We start from the raw sequence: 19,741 nt of genomic DNA on the forward strand, positions 1-19,741 counted from the left end.
GTCCCGAGACCTAGGTGAATTAGTGTGTGTTCTTGGGATTTCCTACAGGAGGGGCGGGAAAGCCTGGTCCTATATGCTGTAACACCATGTTAATTGGCAGGGTAGCGGTCATGAGTGTGGAACAGCCTCACTGCAGCACAGCCTTGGTGGCCAAACCTCACCTTGTACATCAGTCAGAGGCTGTTGGCATGCTCCCTTGAGAAGGACTGTGAGGCTACCACTGTCCCAGCAGAAAAGGACAAGAGTGGTGTCACCGTCTGCTCTGAGCACACCACAGACTCACCATGTCTTCCTTACCATGGCTCCATCTTAGCCCCCTGTGGAGTTCTTAACGAGTATGCAAGCCTGAGCCTTGTCTCCAGAGATGGAACCTGGGTTCCCGGGGACACATGTTGATGGGGCAAGCCAGTGTCAAGGTACATTCTGGTCACACTCCAGGAGAGGAAGGCTAGGCTGTTCTTGGCTTTGGTCATTATTTGCTTTTATCTTATTCAGCACGTGTCTTGTGTCCCTATCTTGGGGCTGGTTTGTTGAGTATTTTATGATCTTTTCAGTCATCTCCTGTGGAGAGCTCCCCACACCTCCAAGTGGGCACCGCATTGGAACCATGTCTGTCTACGGGGCAACTGCCATCTTCTCCTGCAATTCCGGATACACGCTGGTGGGCTCCAGGGTGCGGGAGTGCATGGCCAATGGGCTCTGGAGTGGTTCTGAAGTCCGCTGCCTTGGTGAGTGGTCCCCCAGCCCCACCCCACCTGCCTACTCTCAAAAAGTCCTTACTCCAAGCACCAACTTTCAGGCATCCACTGTGACTAAAGCTGAGGACTAGCTTCTCTTGGGGAACTTGAAAGAATGAGACCAGACTCTGGGGGTCCACACTCTAATCAGAAGGTCAACCCACTCACCTAGTTAGCCCCTAGGATGACCAGTACAGCCTGGCCTCCACCCTATAGAGACAAATTCTTATAATGTACCTAAAATATCCTTTATATTATACATTAGAGAATTATTTTGAATGTATCCATATGTATATATGGATGCACATTATAATACACATACACACACACACACACACACACACACACACACACACACACACGTATACACTAAACGAACAACTAGCTTACGAAGGAGAAAACATTCATTGCTCCCGGGGCTGATGTACTCCCTGACTGAGCCTTATCTAAGTTCTTTCTTCTGTTGCTATTTTCTGGGCTCTTTCAGTTCCCAAAGAGAGTTTCAGCCAGATGAGCCTAGCAGGGCAGATTGGGTGATCTGTCCGTGGTACACACTAGCGACCTCCAGGGTACAGAGGTCATGGCCAGTAACCACTGTCTTGGGCACTTGTTTGGGATGCAGTTATGGGCTACCGCCACACAGTCAAATGAGCCGAAGGAATGCCGGGGAAACTACTGCGCCCACACTTCATTCTAACTCACTGAGGTGACACTCAGAAAGGATGAATTGGGCCAGGCATCAGGTCTTGCGTAGTGGTCCTCAGCAGGACAAGCTGTGATGGCTTTAATTAGGCTATGATGCTCACTAGACAGTGTAGCTTGAGTTTTCCTGCCTTGCCCACAGTCAGGACAAATCTTTGTCACCCGCCAGTCCCACAACCACTCAGACCCAACCAAGTAAACACAGAGACTTATATTGCTTACAAACTGTATGGCCGTGGCAGGCTTCTTGCTAACTGTTCTTATAGCTTAAATTAATCCATTTCTATAAATCTATACCTTGCCACATGGCTCGTGGCTTACTGGCATCTTCACATGCTGTTTGTCATGGCGGCGGCTGGCAGTGACTCCCTCAGCCTTCTGCTTCCCAGAATTCTCCTCTCTCCTTGTCACGCCTATACTTCCTGCCTGGCCACTGGCCAATCAGTGTTTTATTTATACAGAACGATATCCACAGCAAGACAGTAGGTACCCAGGGGACGGCCCGTGGGTTAGCTCTCTAGCACTGACAAAATACCTGAGTTAATCAATTCATAGAAAGGAAAGATTAATCTTGGCTCACAGTTCTGGAATTTTCGGCTCATGATCACTTGGCCCCCACTGTCTTGGGACTACGGGGAAGCAACACACCATGCAGAATCGGGGGCAGAGGAATTACGCTTCATGGGCCTGACCTAACTCCTCCCCACCTCCTAGAGACTGGACACCAAGCTTCCAACACATGAAGCATTGGGGGACTTACTCAAACTGTAGCAACCCCAGAGAGTGGGGGGAGTGCTGAGCTCCACCTGTGCACAAATGCCAAAATAACTCAGAGAGGCTGGTCATTTGGACTGCAATTTCGGTGTTGGGGGTCACCAAGCCCACAACACCCTTCCTGTCACATCTGGGGTTCCTGAAGTCACTCCTGGATCACTGTTCTCCAGGGAGGGTGGGGAGATGGAGCATGGCTGAGTTCTTGGTCCTTTCTCTCCCACCCCACCTAAGCTCTCCACCACTTTGTAGAAGTCCCTCTTTGATTGACTCTCTCCCCCCATCCCACCAAAGCTGGACACTGTGGGACCCCAGAGCCCATTGTCAACGGGCACATCAACGGGGAAAACTTCAACTACCGAGGCAGCGTGGTGTACCAGTGCAGCGCCGGCTTCCGCCTCATCGGCATGTCTGTGCGCATCTGCCAGCAAGATCATCACTGGTCGGGCAAGACCCCTTTCTGTGTGCGTAAGTACGTCATCCACCCCCCAGCCACGGGGCTCGGCGTCAACACGGACTTCCCCCTTTACCTATTAGCCAAAGGTTTTGTATATCCTTTTTGCCCCCAAAGATATGATCACTCCATCATTTCTTCAGGTCTCTGTCATTAACTACTTTTTTATTATTCCCTTGTGATTTCTTCTGATTTACTTTTTTTTGTTCATTTTCTAGTCTGTTTGCAAATTATATTACACACAATGCATAAACAGCAAGCAGATGACAAGCTTATACAAATAACCCCACTCATCTTCATTCCTTCATTTCGTGTTATTTTTATGGTTATAAATATTTGGAGCTATAAAATTCCTTCTGATCAACTGTTTTAATTATATCTCATACATACTAATAATACATGCTTATTCTTAGCAGCTTTTTAATTTGTCATTAATTGCCCCCTACACCTGGAAGATTTTAATAGAATAAATTTTTTTAAATTTCTAAGCCAAAGGGTCTTTTTTGCTTTTATTTTATATTCATTATGAACAATAATTTTGTTTCTTGAAATTTGTTGATACTTTTCTTGCGAATAAACAGTTGATCAATTGTTATGAATGTTCCATGTGCACTGGAGAAGAACAGCATTGTGGGTAATTCTGCTACACATACAGACAGGTGTATTCCTAAGATGTACTTTATGAATTCTGTCCTCTATGTTTTTACCGTATTTTGCCCACTTGAGCTATTTTCTTTGAGAGACGTGTTTAAAGTTTTCTGTTATCAGTGCATTTCCATTTTTCCTTACTTTTCCTGAGGTAGTTTCCATGTCATGTGGCACATATATATTCACGACTACTGTGGCTCTGTTACAAATTGTGACGTCTCAACTTTAAAAGTACCTTCTTCATGACTTTTAATATGTTTTTAGCTTGAATTTTACTTTTCTTGATCTCAGACTTAGAATTCCAACTCTCACATTTTTTGTGGCACATCTTTGACCATCCCTGAATGGCAGGCACATCTATTAACTTGCACTCTTGTGCGCCAACATGAAATATCTTCCTGTTCACAGGTTAAAGTCTTTCATATAGGTTGATATGTCTTACGTGTTCGGTCCTAATTCTCCTGTGTTTTCTGTCATCATGATGTGTTACTCTCTTTGATATTTGGATCTTAGTTGTTGACTTTGTATTTGGTACACTGAAATGCCATCAGTTCCCCGTGTTTCTATTCAACCCTTTATTATCTAGTTTGTCAATACTAAGTATCCTTGAACTTTCAGGTAATGGCTACACGGCCTGTTCCTCTTTCCTCTCTTCATTCTCAGGGGCATGTCTTCTGTTCTGTCAGGGCTGGGAATGTTTATCATGTACTTTATAAACTATAATTCGATTGCTTACTCCCACTTTTGCTTTATTCTTGGACCTACAATTAAATTCATCACCAACTCTGCCAAAGCCTTCCCAGTTACTTCTCAGCAGGGTCAAGTTTAATCTTCAGTAGACTCTTCAGTGCAACCCGTGCAACCCTTTGCGTAGTAGTCTCAAGTTCCTCCATGGTTTGTTTTGTTTTGTTTTATTTTGTTTTTGTTTGTGTGTATGTGCTGGTGGTGGTGATGGTGGTGGTGGTGAGTGTGAGTGTGTGTGTGTGTGTGTGTGTGATGGTGGTAGTGATGGTGGTGGTGAGTGCGTGTGTGTGTGTGTGTGTGTGTGTGTGTGTGTGTGTGTATGTGTGTGTGTATGTGTGTGATGGTGGTGGTGATGGTGGTGGTGGTGAGTGTGAGTGTGTGTGTGTGTGTGTGATGGTGGTAGTGATGGTGGTGGTGAGTGTGTGTGTGCACATGTGTGCACATGTGTGCACATGCACCCTGTAGATCAAACCCATGACCTAGTGTGTGCTAAATAAGCACTTTACCTCTAAGCTGCATCCCCAGCTTGGTATTTTAGAACCAGGTCCCCTTACATAGCCTCAGATTTGCAGTCCTTGTCCATCTACCTCCTGAATGCTGGTATAATAGGTCTGTACCAGCACACAAGGGGATGCATGCTTGTTTAAAACTCTTTTCTACCCCTTGTCATTTGAAAGGCAGCTAGATTGGCCATAAAATCATGCATCACAAGTCATTTCTTTGGTTTTCTAAAATATTCTTCCATCATAAATGTTTTGGTGTATGTTACTGCATGTAAGCACACATTCGAGCAGGCATGTGTTTCACCTTTTTATTGTGAATTTTAAGCATATTTTAGTATACATGTCCATCGGGAAATGATGACAACTGTCAAGTAAATTACAATATCATTTCCTTTCCTTTGTGTGTATGGGAAGCATGCTGGCAGTCTACTCTCTTGGGAAACGTCCAGTGTACAATACAATACTGTTAACTGCAGACACTGTGCTGTGCACTGGACTCCTAGACTTTACTGTCCTGTGTTGCTGCAACATGGAGTTGTCACACCAGCATGTCCTTTCTCCACTTACCCCTTCCCTGAGGAACCACCGTTCTAGGCTGTCTGGATCATTCAACCTGGAGAAGTGGATTAGCTTCACACCCACACACGGGTGGTTTTCAGGGAGATTCTTGTTATTTTTCACTTTGCCCCTGAAGTCTAATATTTCTCCTAGGGCTGAATGCTACAAGACAGCTTCCCTGGATATCCTGTGGGTCTCTGAATGCATCCATTCTGCTCTTATTCCTCAAGTGTTCTCTTAGATTACAGTTTTCAGGTCTGGCTCAGGCCTGCTGTGCCCGGTGCGTTCATTCTTCTGCGTCCAGGCGATGTATAGCCCGAGGCAGTCCCTGTCTTAGTTGTTGCAGACCTGAGTTTTCTGTTCTCTGCTTTGTTCTTGTTAATTTGCATTTGGGGGGATTTACATGAGCACCATTATCTTCTGCTACCTACAAGTAATTTGAAAAATTCTTCACTTTTTAGAGTTCCCTAAAGTGAGCCTTTATGTAAAATGCAGGGGTTTTGTTCTTAACTTTTGTTATAAAGCAAAGTTTTGTTTGTAATTGCTCCTCTTTATCTGGCTCCTCATACATGGAGCAGGCCACTAAGATAAGCAGGCTGCTCCATAGCAATGTCTAAAACTAGCCTTAACAACCGCCTCACTGTTGCGTTTACAGAAAGTGAGACCCAGCCATACCCAGTCACCCTTCCAGATGTGTCTACACAAAACACATGTCATTGCACCCAGGAGACTCACATGAAAATGCCAGACACCGGGGCCTGGGTAGAGAGTGCCTGACCAGCCTAAGGACACTCCCGTTAGACTTGAGTCAAAGACACGGGTATTGGGATAAGAACTCGGGCTTTCATCCCCCTGGCATAACAACAGGAAAGATTTATTCTGGGCTCCAGGTTTCAGACGTGTCCATCCCTCACAGTGGGGAGGCTGTGGTGAAGCCCTGAAGTTCACATCCCAGCAGCCAGGAAGCACAGAAAGGCGAGACAGGAAGAAGCCAGGGTCCCAAGGACAAGCCCTTGATGTTGTACTTCCTCCTGCTAGACCCAGCCTCTTTCTTTCCACCATCTCCCAACTGCCTTAGCGTTATCGTTCCACCAAGGGATTACTAACCCGTTCGTTGGGTCGGAGCACCGCCATCTCATGTCTGGGCACACCCCCATCAAGGCATGCAGACATGTGCTTCTCTGATCTCCCAGGCATTTCTCCACTCAAGCAAGGCGACAGTTCGAGTCAAGCATCACGACTGTCCACTCTAGTCACCTTCTGTTCTCTCATTGGCAGCAAAAGCCACGACATTTGAGTCAAGTTCTTCCCCAGCATTTTCTCTATTCCAGCCAGAGAGAACCTCCTCATGAAAAGGAGCCCTGGTCCTGAGCCCCGCTGCCAGGAGATGCAGGGCAAGAGACAGGATGTCACAGGCAAAGCTCTGGAGCAGGTGGAAAGCACAGGACTCTAGGGGCAGAACGGTGCACAGGAGGTGGTGATGGGTGGCTGTTCCTGCTGTCCCTGGACAAGGCCTGCAGCCTGGGCGTAAGATGGAGGCAGTGAGCTAGGGCTGCAACAGCAGGAGACGGGCCTGGGTCACCAATGAGCCCACAGGCTGAGGCCCTTCCCTCTTTCAGATGATCTTGGGAGATGTGGGATTGTCCCCTTGGCTCTATCTGTGGCCTCGTGCTGAGCTATGCTGCCCTTTGTTTCTGACCCCTCCTCAGTCCCCCTTGCATGCTTTTTGGTCTGTCTGCCCTGAAAAGTTGGGGCTCCCGAGGCTGTCGTGCTCAGCATTCACCTCACTTCTGAATGAAATTGGATGGTTTTTTAGCTTTGGTGAGGGTGTCGTGATCCTTTGCCCAGCTGGTACAAAGCTGGCAAATAATACTACCTGTAAAGTGTGCCCCTGCCTATCCCACACCCTCAATGATCTAGCCAAAGCCTGCTCTCCCTGGAGACCGGCGCAGGACAGGCACCCATCCCAGGTGAGAAGAGGCTGACTGGGGGGGTGTGGAATAGTAGGTGGACTCACCTGTCTTCTGTTCCGATTGCAGCGATTACCTGTGGACACCCCGGCAATCCAATCAACGGCCTCACCCAGGGCAGCCAGTTCAACCTCAACGACGTGGTCAAGTTCGTTTGCAACCCAGGATACATAGCCGAGGGGGCTGCTCGGTCCCAGTGCCTGGCCAGTGGGCAGTGGAGTGACACCCTGCCTACCTGCAGAAGTGAGTCACCCCTCCTGCCCTGCTGTCCTCCCCACCACCCCGTGAGCATCTGCAGCCCAGGGGGACAAGCCGTGGAATTCGGTCCCAATGTTACTTCCCTCGTGCAAGGAATCCTCGAGGCAGAGAAGGGTCCCAAATGGAGACAGTCAACCCCTAGAAACAGTTGTGTACCATTTCATCATGGGTCATAAGAGGAAATCAACAGTTTCATTTTGCAAGCCTTATTTAGTTCATAGAACAAATAATTTATCATCATCATGTAATGCCACTCTGTGTGTGTGTGTATGTGTGTGTGTGTGTGTGTGTGTGTGTGTGTATGTGCCTGTGTGTATGTGTGCACAGAGGGTCTTCTCTCCCATAAATAAGGAATTTAGAAGTTGTGTTGTCTCTGAGGAACATCCTGGTCCTTCCTCATGGTTGCCAAATTGCTGCTGTGGCTCCTTTGTGACTACATTCGCTAGAGCTCTATTGATGAGGAAACGTTTAAACAGCAGAACTGGAATGAAAAACAGATGCAAAAGAGTCTAAGAATCAGGCTTCAGAAGCAGGGGTGGAAGATGAGAGAGACAGAGAGGAATTCAGAGACTGAGAAGTAACCTGGGCAGAGGCTCTTCCTCTTCTGGTCCAAGTAAACTGTTCTGGATAACTCTAGACTGGCCTTGAAGGGTTTTTTACAACAGTACAGCAGTGAAACCTCAGAGACTCATCAAAAGCCAAACAAATACTTAGGGCTGGGGAGGCAGCCCAGCCATGGAAGCATCTGCCTGAGGGGCATGAGGACCTCAGCTAGAGTTCAAAAACCACAAGCGTGCCCCAGGGGCTCAATTCAGCCAGTCTAGCCTAATTGCTGAGCTCCAGCCGGTGGGAGGCCCTGCTTCAGAGGAAGTGGGCCATGTTCCTGAAGATGTCATGCAGGGTTGTCCTGCATCCACATGCACATACAAACACATATGGGCACATACATATGCACACGCATCCACACATAGATAGTTTTTAAAAAGTGGACATCATCTAAGAAACAACACCTGAGCTTGTCCTCTAACCTGTATATGACCTGTATATAAACATGTGAGCATGCACACACATACAGGGAGACAAAACCTTATATAGTAAAGTAGGTATCTCACTTCACAGGAGGAAAACATACCCATGCTTTTTCTGCCCATCTTATTCTATGAATATGAGACTCAGGTAATAAGATGCATATGGAAAGGTTTGAAAGCCAAAGCACATGGTATGGGTTGTGACAAATACTGTCATTATTCTAAACTCTCTGTACTTTTGTGTACAGCTTCTTTGGAAACCCTTGCTCATTTTAAAGCCAATTGAGTCCCCCAGGATACTAATGCCTTTTTAAATACTCATAAAATGTGACTAAAACAGAGATCAAGTGCTATTCAAACCAGGTTAGATGTGTCTGTTTTACAACAGATGAGCTTTGAGAAGGAGCCACATTATGCCAGGGTTCAGGCACACAGAGTCAAGACAGCCATGTCCTTGAAGTGGAAATAAGTCAGCCCAGGGCAATCAGCACTGGGAGTGCTGAGGGAGAGAGACTGAGTGTTCTAGGAGGGGAAGCAGGGTGCTCATGGGAGGTGATGGTCACCTGGACGTGGAGGATGAACCCATGACCAGGTGACCAAGGCAAAGCGGAAGGGCCCCGGCCTCAAGACCAGACCAGCCTCCAGCACAGGATCTACTTTATCACCAAGCTGTGATGATTCTCAAGCTGACATCAAAGGTTGAGAATGTCCTCACATCCAGATCTCAGTGTCTCCCTGTCACTTTTGATCACAGTCATCAACTGTACGGATCCTGGGCACCAAGAGAACAGCGTCCGGCAGGTCCATGCCAGCGGCCCCCACAGGTTCAGCTTTGGGACCACTGTGTCCTACCAGTGCAGCCACGGCTTCTACCTACTGGGCACACCTGCACTCAGCTGCCAGGGAGATGGCACCTGGGACCGGCCCCGTCCACAGTGTCTCCGTAAGTAGATCATTTGCTTTGAGTAACTAGTGGACGGACATATCACAGAGCATGCCCCACATATGTCCAAGTCTGTGCACATGCGTGTTATGCCACCATGGACATCAAGACCCTTTTGGGGACACTGTTGCCAAGGTGCCATGCTAATACACACATTATTCCTGGACAGGGCTGTCCCCTATCCCCTCTGGTACTGCCGTGAACCCTTGAAACCTTTGAGGATCCCTCCCTGCAGAGCTGACTGCATAGTGAGACACCATATCTTCATTTTACCCCTTTCTGGCTTTTCCAGAAAGATAGCATGTACTAGTCATCTTTCTTGTTGCTGTAAAAAAAATATTTGACAAATGCAACCTAGGAAGGGAGGGCTCATTTTGGGTCACAGTCTGAGGGTACAGTTCACTGTGGCAGGGAAGTCATGGCGGCAAGAGTCTGGGGCAGCTGGTCATGGTGCATCCACAGAGGAAGCAAACAGCGATGCATGCTGGTGCTCAACTCATCTTCTCCTTTTCTGTTTAGCCCAGGACCCCAGCCCATGGAATGGCGCCACCACGTTTAGAATGGGTTTTTCCGTTTTATATAACCCAGTCCAGAAACTCCCTTACAGACATGCCCAGAAGCTGTCTTATAGCTAATTCTAGATCTTGCCATGTTGCTAATTTTAACCATCACACAAGACATGAATGCCTTTCCTCAGGAGGACTGAAGCAATATTGCCAGTCTGTCTGGATGCCAGTATCCCAGTCAGCTTGGATGCTAACTCTGGGCGTTGCCACTGAACAAGCCACGCAGTTTTGGAGAAATCCACTACCCTCCCAGAGTCATGGCTTCTTCAGCTTTGAAAATGACGGGGATACTTGGGCATGAATATAATAAAAATCAAATGCATCATGGGATGGAACATGCACTGTTAGAAAAGGCTTACGTAACCCAAGCCTGCCCAAGGAAACAGGGAGGCATCCACGCTATGTCACTTAGCAACTGAACTCTTTCTTTTGGTCCTCGTGAGAGGAAGTCCCAGACATTCTGTGGAACCCTTGAGTATTCTCATGCATGGAGTCCATTGTCACTCTTTACAACATCTTTCTTTCTGATCTGTGTTTACCATTTCACCTTTGAGTAAAGTTTCCTTCCTTGCCTCTATGAAAAAAAAAAGAAAAAGAAAGTGATGGGGATAACCATCTCACAGGATTGTTCAAAGGCTGCATGGGTAAACCCACTTAGGACCATTTTACTCTCCTGCACATGAGGCTACTGCATAAGTGATAGCGGCATTTATTGCTATTAGGAAAAGTTACAGGGACAGTATGGAGAAAAACAAGCCAGGGGAGGGACTCAAGCCCTGACACTGGCCTCTCGGTCTTAGGAAATGAGCAGTGCCCTTGGTCTCTGCACTCTGGCTGCTGAAGTGGAACCTTGTGGGTTGCTCCCTCCCCATCTTCCTAACGTAGAAGCAAAGATGCACTCCTGAAGCATTGATGGCCACTGAGTTGTGGCCATCACCAGTGCACCTGTCCTTGTGAGGCATACTCTTGTTGTGAGCCCTCTAGTCTGGGTAACTTCATTCAAAGCCCCTTGCTTATAGGCATAATAGGAGACCAGTTTTACAGCTCACTGCCAATATTTCCTTTCCTTGAGGACCCTGACATGGCCATCCAGGCCCATGTATGAATGATAAGTTATTTGGACTTTTAAATGGACAACTGCCTGCGTATGGTGTGCCAGCCAAGCTTTGGAGACTTTAGTGGCTTCCAATCATAATAAGGGGTATTCTGATCTTTCCTTATCAGCATCAGTGTCCTGCCTTGTGCCCTCTCTAGATATATATGGTGACTGTGAAGATCCTCCTGCCTGTTGGCAGAATTTTCTGTCCCACCAGCCAGCTCCCAAATAACCACACAGCACACAGAGACTTATTATTAATTATAAATGCTTGACCGATAGCTTAGGCTTGTTACTAACTAGATCTTATAACTTAAATTAATCCATATTTCTTATCTATGCTCTACCACGTGGCTTGGTACCTTTTCTCAGCATGGCATGCTCATCTTGCTTCTCCTTGTGTCTCCTGGGGAATCCTTTCTTTATCCTAGAGCTCTCTCCCTGTTCGCAAGTCCCACCTAACCTCTTCCTGCCTAGCTATTGGCCATTTAGCTCTTTATTAAACCAATGAGAGCAACACATCTTCACAGTGTACAAAAAGATTATTTCGCAACATTCCCCCCTTTTTGCCTAATTAAAAAGGGAGCTTTTAACTTCAACATAGTATAACTATATACAACAAAAACAGTTATCAAATAAGAATTACAGTAACAATATCCAGTCCATTTGTATTTAGCAAATTTAGAGAAAATACTCTATTATGTGTCTTATCTTTGTGAGTCTAAAGTTTTATACTTGTTTGTTTGTTTGTTTTGTTTTTCAAGACAGGGTTTCTCTGTATAGTTTTGGTGCCTGTCCTAGATCTCACTCTGTAGACCAGGCTGGCCTCGAACTCACAGAGATTCACCTGGCTCTGCCTCCCAAGTGCTGGGATTAAAGGTGTGAGCCACCACTGCCCGGCCCTAATTTACTTTTTATCATAACTAAGGAAAAACCATCTCTGTAGCCTAGCCTATTTGAGAGACTTCAGTCATTAGGAAGCTGCATTTGACTCCAAGTTCCGATTTTTTAAAGCTATTTTAGGCCCTATATGGATATACATGCTGGAAGTTGGACATCGTGTGTTGGTGGAATTTTCTGTCCCTCCAGCCAGCTTCCAAATAACCACGCAGCATACAGAGACTAGTTATTAATTGTAAATGCTCATCTGATAGCTTAGGCTTGTTACTAACTAGCTCACAACTTAAATTAACCCATATTTCTTATCTACACTTTACCGCACACCTTGGTACCTTTCCTCAGAACAGCATTCTCATCTTGCTTCTCCCCAAGTCTCCTGGCAATTCCACCCTTCTTCATCCCAGAGCTCTCTCCCTGTCTGTAAGTCCCACCTGACCTCTTCCTGCTTAGCTATTGGCCATTTAGCTCTTTATTAAACCAATGAGAGCAACATATCTTCACAGTGTATGAAAAGGTTATTCCACAATCCCTGCCTCACCCCAATATTCAATCAAAGCCATGATCATGTCCTCTGAAACAGCTTCATGGCAACCTCATCCCATCATTCTTCCACAGAGCAACCAGTGTGATTCTGATACAGCATAGACCAAGTCATGTTTCGCTGGTGCTTCCTACCATGCTTAGAATAAAATCAGAATGTTACACCATGACCTGGCTTCTAGTGCCACCCCCATGTTCTCATCCACTCTTCCCTGGTTCATCTACACACTGCAGTGATTTGAGTATGAAAAGTCCTGTGCAGGGTCATGGGCTTGAACACCAAGTCTCTAGCTAATGGTGCTATTAGGGAATGCTGTGAAAGCTTCAAGAGGTAGAACCTCCTTACAGGAAGCTGGTGATTTATAGTCCAGTCCTACTTCCTGTCCACTCTCTACTCCCTGACTTCAGACACAGTGTGGCTGACTGCCTCCACCCCTTCCCCACCATGATGGAAGTAAACCCTACTCCCTCAAGTTGCTTCTTGCCAGATATTAGGGCATAGAAACAGGAAAAGTAGCTAAGATACACACCAAATTCATTCTGGCCTTGGCCCTGCATACATCACGTTCCTCCCTTGATGTTCTTGCCCCAGATGGCACAGCCCTGGTCTGTCATCCCAGAGAGACCATACTTGACCACCCTATTTAAAAGTAGCCCCCCTCAGCTTGCCCCAGAGAACCCTTACCCTTTCTCAGCTTTGTGTCTTCTCGTAACACTGCTATTCATTTACTCCATTTTTCGCCTCTCTTCCCCATCATAAGATCCAAGAGTGGACGAACTTTATTCCCCAGGCACATAGACTGGAGCCTATCACATAATAGACACTCAATAAACAAGGTACATTGACTGAGAAAGGTGTTGCCCTGTAAAAGGGGAAGCTAAGCCCAGTGCTGGTGCCCTAACCTGTGCGTCTCAATTCTGGGATCTTAATTTTATCACTGCCTTCATGGTTATGCTTTGATGTTTCAGACAAAGGCATTTGCAGAGTGAGGGGGGCATGTTGGGAATGGTTGATGAGGCAACTTTAAGATTCAGAGAGAGGAACCAATGCAAACAGCCTGGAAGACAATGCCTTGTCTGTTCTGTGTGCCATCTTTCTGCTTGAGCATAGCTTGGGTCCACTCTATGGCAAGGAAGAAACAGAGAGAGACAAGTAGGATGGACACAAGGAACCACCATTACTGCATACCTACTATGTGCTGCATAGGTATTACTCTTTGCTTCCAACTTAGAAACAGTGTGATGAAGTGGGCAAGCTTTGTCTGCTGATGCCTGATGCATGAGCCAGAAGGAAGTCCACTCCCACAGATATCAAGGTTTCCTCCCCTTCCTCGATTCCCACAGCAAGCATGGATGGAGCGATGGTGGCCGGTCCCCAACAGAGCCACTGAGATGTTTGCTCTTTCCCCACAGTGGTGTCCTGTGGCCATCCTGGCTCTCCACCTCATGCCCAGATGTCTGGAGACAGCTACATAGTGGGGGCTGTGGTGCGTTACAGCTGCACGGGCAAGCGGACTCTGGTGGGAAACGCCACCCGCATGTGTGGACTGGATGGGCACTGGACAGGCTCCCTCCCCCACTGCTCAGGTATGGAGTATGGTGTGCAGGGGGCTGCAGGGGCCCTGGCTGGTGGGAGCATAATCCACGAGCAGAAGGGCATTACAACTTAGGAGCCTATAGCTCATCTTTCACAGGACAGCATCTCTAGAAGGCCTTCATCAGTTCTGACTGAGTCCAAACATTCCACAGCCAAGGGCACTGCTTGATGAGGTACATCTAGAGCTTTAAGCCTATCTAGAAATCTGAGTCCATGTGCTCCTAGGGATGACAGTCCAGGACCACCCCTGTGATCTTCTCTCCCCTGTTTCAGGCTCTCTGGGCCCCAACCTGCCTCATTCTCTCTCATCAGTACCTAATTCAACTTGTTTCATGTCCTGACTGCCTCCTAGGATCATCTTCACACCAGTCCCCAGGCATGTTCTTCTACTAAATTCTAAATCACTAGTCTCCAGGAGAACCCTGGCATGTCATTGAAGTAACAAATGCAGGGAGCCACCGAAGATCCCGTGTCCACATTTCCTAAACCAGAAATTCATGCGTATTGTCTTGCAACAGAACAAAACATCTGAAAGTGAATTGTACCACCAGTAACAGAAACCACGGAGCTAAAAAAGCGAGCAGCCACAGCTGAATCTTCTTTGGGGTAAACATACCTGGCACTACCAAGGAATGCCTCCAGGAGGCAGATGCTCTGTAGCCTGAGATTCCTGGGGAGGCTGCCTTCCCATTACCAATCCTTAGCCCTTTCCCTTTCCAGTTCCTTCCTAAGGCTAAAGATCCCAGCCTCCTGGTCACAAAGAGCCCCATTAGATACACGGCCTTTGTAGTCCAAGGTTTCCAGAAGAGCCTGCTTGCCAGTGTTTAGGACTCTGGTAGAATATCGAACTCTGATAGAATATTTATTAAGTCTCCAAAAAGGAAAAGATCCTCAAACCACTGTGCCAAAGGGTTGCTGGTTTCCTGGGACAACCCCAGATGCATCACTATGACCACCAGGATTTTTGCCATTCAGCCTTGTTAATCTCATGGACCACTTGACAAATGAAGTGGATAAGACTCCTTATGGACCATAAGATGCCTTTAGCCTGGGTGGAAGAAGACATGCTATCAAGGGCCCTGATTGCTTCCTGTGGGACTTCCATTGGATGTGACTGGAATGTAGAATAGGAAGGGCACAGTCATGTACGCAGAGGCCCTGGGTGTCCAGAGCAAGTTCCAGGAAGAAGGGGCGTTCAAAAGAGGCAAGAGGGGTAGCGATTCATCTGTCCATTTCCTCCATGATAATTGTACCCAGTGCTTCCTTCTAGACTCTTCTCTGGGACAGAGTGTTCTTAACGTCTGTTTGACCTGCTTTGTTCTCCATGAAAAGGGAAGTGCCAAGTAGAGGAGAAAGAAACAAAAAGAAGCTTCAAGAACTTCCTGCCCATCAACACAGTCATCCTCTTGGGCACAGTGTGAAAGCAAAAGTTTCTTCTAGCCTGGAGAATCACTTCCTTCTCTAGCATTGTGCCAGCAGAAGCTAGAAAATATTAGAGTCCGTTCTTGTCCAGAAAGCTAAGCGAAAGTCTCCCTGGATGAAGCATACACATGTCTTTTGCAGAAGCCTCTCCTGCATGTCTTTAAGAAATAACACATTTGCTGGGCGGTAATGGTGCATGCCTTTGATCCCAGCACTCGGGAGGAGAGGCAGGCAGATCTCTGTGAGTTCAAGGCCAGCTTGGTCTACAGAGTGAGTTCCAGGACAGCCAGGACTACACAAAGAAACTCTGTCTCAACAAAACCAAAAAAAAAAAAAAAGAAGAAGAAGAAGAAGAAGAAGAAGAAGAAGAAGAAGAAGAAGAAGAAGAAAAAGAAAGAACACATTCAAGAATTCCAACTTTTGAGGCTCATCCTATGCAATCAGTGACAAGATAAGGACTAGCAAGCCTCCTCAGTCCTTGACTCATCAGCCCTGGACTGCAAAGGACATGCAGACAGTTCAAGATCCGTCTCAGGTCTCAGCACCTTTGCTGATGTGGCTTTTCAGGAGAGCGTCAGCCTCTGCGTGTCTGTCCCCACAGTGCAGCATTCTACCCCAGATTCCCACAGGGTACAGGGACTGCAGCGGGGACATCCTGTCCAAACAAGCCAGGAACTGCAGAACTCAGCTCCCATGCCTGCTTACAGCAGTGCTGGCTCCGGCTGAGGTGGGCTAGCCAGTGTGGAAACTGAGCCTTTCGCCATCGGGGGCCCCTTCCAGAACCCTGGCACCGGCTGTTCCCTGTGCTTCACCCTGGAAAACTCCAAAAGGCAACAAAACCTAGCCAACTGTAATAAGCTCTCTATTTCCTAAATGCAGGCAGAATGAGAAATACAGGGCTCCTTCATGTTCTCATTGTCTGAGACTAGACTTAGAAAATAATTCTAAGGCTGAGGAAAGAGGCATCAAGGGTAAGTGATGAGAATTATGACTAGCATGTTTCTGACTCCAGCAAACCCAGTGTGGTTTCAGTGTTACCATCAATGCTTACACATGTGGGTTCCTGAGAGTACAGAGGCCACCAAAGCTGGAATCTTTATCTCCTGACAAACCACTTATTCTGACATCTTCCTCCTCCACGGAACTCCGCAGTGTGTCTCTGTCCATGGAGCCTGGTTCCCTCAGGCACTGGGGCCTATGGCTCCGTCTCCTGTTGTCTGCCCTCCTTCAGTCCTTGGGTCCTTCGGCACCCTCTTGAGAGGGTCTGTAGAATGTCAAAAGCCGGACAAATGGGAGAGTAGCATACCAGAGGGGGCGGGGCAAAAAATGGAAAGACAGGGTGTAAGGCATTCCAGCCGTAGTTCACCTGTGTGCAGGATCAGTGGCTAGAGAATCTTCAACTAAAAGACCAGGGTTAACCACCCCAAATAGTTACCATTTCCTCATGGCAAGAACATAGGCAGCGTATGCATCAAAACATGATATGTAACCAATTCTTGTTATATCATTTATTAATCACTACTTATCAATTAAAAATAAAATGAAACTTTAAAACTAACAGAAGGTGGCTCAGTGGGTAAAGACGCTCACCACCAAGGCTGACAAAGCTGAGTTCGATCCCTGGAACTCGTGGAGGAAGGAAAGAACTGGTGCCTTCGAATTGTCCTCTGTTCTCCACATACCTGTTGTCACTTCCTCAGTAGTCCATCACTGAAGGAAGCCAGGACAGGAACTCAAACAGGGCAGGAACCTGGAGGCAAGAGCTGACACAGAGACCGTGGAGGGATGCTGCTTACTGGCTTGCTCTCTTATGGAACCCAAGACCACAGGCCAAGGGATGGCACCACCCACAATGAGCTGGACCTTCTTAGATCAATCACTGGTTAAGAAAATGCTCTATAGGCAAGCCGGGCGGTGGTGGCGCACGCCTTTAATCCTAGCACTCGGGAGGCAGAGCCAGGCAGATCTCTGTGAGTTCGAGGCCAACCTGGACTACCAAGTGAGTTCCTGGAAAGGCGCAAAGCTACACAGAGAAACCCTGTCTCGAAAAACCAAAAAAAAATAAAAATAAAAATAAAATGCTCTATAGGCTTGCCCACTTCCCCATCTTATGGAGGCATTTTCTCAGTTGGGATTCACTCCCGGATGACTCTAACCTGTGCCAAATTGATACAAAATTAGCCAGTTCCCATGCCATGGCTGATTGCATGTGTGCACGAACACACACACACACACACACACACACACACACACACACACACACACATGTATATGCATACATGCACACACATGATAGATAGAAAAATTTTAAAGTATTAGAAGACAGATAAAGGCCAGAATCAAATTCAGGCTGAGCTGTTGCAAGGTGAAACCATGGTAAAGCATTTGAGGCTTTATTCTGTCAGTGCTGAAAATCCCCAAGAGATGTTCTTACAGGAAAGAAACAGGGTGAGATGGTTGTTCAAGGTCAGTGATGAGGGTTAGCGCTTCAGCTCAGAGAGATTAAGAGGAAGGGACTGTTTGGAGGCTTTTGAAGTCACCCAGGTAAAAGAATGGTGGGCATCTAAGCTAAGACCAAGAATGTGCTGAGGATGGAGAGGCCACCAACGGTCAGCAGGTGTGGGAGGAGATGAGGCGCGATAGAGAAGCAGGGAACGTGGCAGCCTGGACCATCGGAGCTTCCCTGCTGTGTGGCTCCCCTTGGATCTGTGTGCTCTGACTACTGAGCAGTGAGGCAGAACATTTATTCTGACATCTTCCTCCTCCATGAGGCTCTGGAGAGTGTGTCCATAACATGGAACCTGGTTCCCTCAGACTCTATCTCCGGTTGTCTGCCTTCCCTCACCTCACCTCCTAAACACTTACGTTGTAATTAGTGCAGACACTGTGGGCTGGGCACCGTCCTTCGTCCTCTCCATCATCCACAGGTTTGTTGCTTCCTCCTTAACAACAGACATCTCTTTCTCTCCCCCAGACCTCAGCTCCATTTGTATCCACGACAAAATAAACAATAAAAATCCCTCAACGTTTGTTGGGTTCTCCTTTCACAGGAACCAGCACAGGAGTTTGTGGTGACCCGGGGATCCCAGCCCATGGCATCCGTCTAGGGGACAGCTTTACCCCGGGCAGTCTGATGCGCTTCAGTTGTGAAGCTGGCCACGTGCTCCGAGGATCTTCAGAGCGAACGTGCCAAGCCAATGGCTCCTGGAGTGGGTCACAGCCTGAGTGTGGAGGTAATGTATGTGACCCTTCTGCTTCTCCCCTCTGCCCTGCCCCAGCACTCCCGCCCCCAGACACACCCCAAATGCCCACCCTTGCGGGCAGTGGACACCAACAGACAGCTCACGTCCATTTTTATTAGTGACCCAAAAATAAATATGCTCACCCCTCGCATAAAAAAAAGCTAAAAGAGATTAAATGACCCCATAGATGATTAATTTTTCCTGTAGTTTAATTTAGTAAGCATGTGCTAAATGTTATGGTCTGTGTTGGAGAGACAATGGTGACCAGAACAGACCCACTGTGTGGTCTGAATGCCTGCATCCTCCCAAAATTCATATGGGTGAACTCTGATCACCAAGATAGTGGGTCCTCTGGGGAGGGCAGGTCATGAGGGGTAAGCCTCAAGTCAAGCTCTGATGACAGGGACCCAGAGTGTTCTGCCCTTCCTGCTATGTGAGGACACAGTGAGATGCCACCAGCCACAAACCAGAAGGCAGATTCTTGCCAGACGTGGAATCTACAGGCCTCTTCATCTTGGGCCTCAGCCTCCAAACAGAAAGTGAATGAATCTTCAGTTTTTAAAAGCTTAGTGTTGTGTTATAGAGGCCTGGACAAACTAAGATATGCATCTTGGTCAATCAGAGCTTGCAGGCCAATGCAGGAGATGCAGGATACTCAGAGGACCAAAAGAAAATAATTAATAAGGTTGTAAAATGGGCCTCAAGGATGTCTTCCAAGGCAGCACCAATAAAGGAAAGCCACTCCTAAATTTCTGGGGAGGGAATTCTATTTTGAAATATCTCTCCTAAATCCATCTTTTTGCAACTGTCCATGTGTCTGTCTCTTTCTCTCTCTCTCTCTCTCTCTCTCTCTCTCTCTTTCTCTCTTTCTCTCTCTCTCTCTCTCTCTCTCTCTCTCTCTCTCTCTCTCTCTCTCTCTCTCTCTCTCTCTCTTTTCTATAAAGCAAAGCCCTGAACTGTCCTGGTTCAGAGAGTTTTAACAACTTTGAATGATGTTGAACAGGAAAATAGAGGAGAGGGTGTGAATTATCTATGTAGGAAGGTGGGATTGGGACAGGGCCA

At 47.2% G+C, this 19,741-nt stretch overlaps 1 protein-coding gene across 1 annotated transcript in view; it reads left to right on the plus strand.

Moving 5' to 3' along the window:
* Csmd2 (CUB and Sushi multiple domains 2) overlaps window positions 1-19,741 on the plus strand; it is a 570,924-nt gene that overhangs the window by 527,431 nt on the left and 23,752 nt on the right. The window contains exons 52-57 of the mRNA XM_059254992.1: window positions 555-728; window positions 2,505-2,678; window positions 7,157-7,330; window positions 9,128-9,316; window positions 13,832-14,005; window positions 18,488-18,670. Coding sequence (XP_059110975.1) covers window positions 555-728; window positions 2,505-2,678; window positions 7,157-7,330; window positions 9,128-9,316; window positions 13,832-14,005; window positions 18,488-18,670 — 1,068 coding nt within the window. The remainder of the gene's footprint in view (window positions 1-554; window positions 729-2,504; window positions 2,679-7,156; window positions 7,331-9,127; window positions 9,317-13,831; window positions 14,006-18,487; window positions 18,671-19,741) is intronic.

Source organism: Peromyscus eremicus, chromosome 2, assembly GCF_949786415.1.
Source record: "Peromyscus eremicus chromosome 2, PerEre_H2_v1, whole genome shotgun sequence".
NCBI classification, from domain to species: domain Eukaryota; kingdom Metazoa; phylum Chordata; class Mammalia; order Rodentia; family Cricetidae; genus Peromyscus; species Peromyscus eremicus.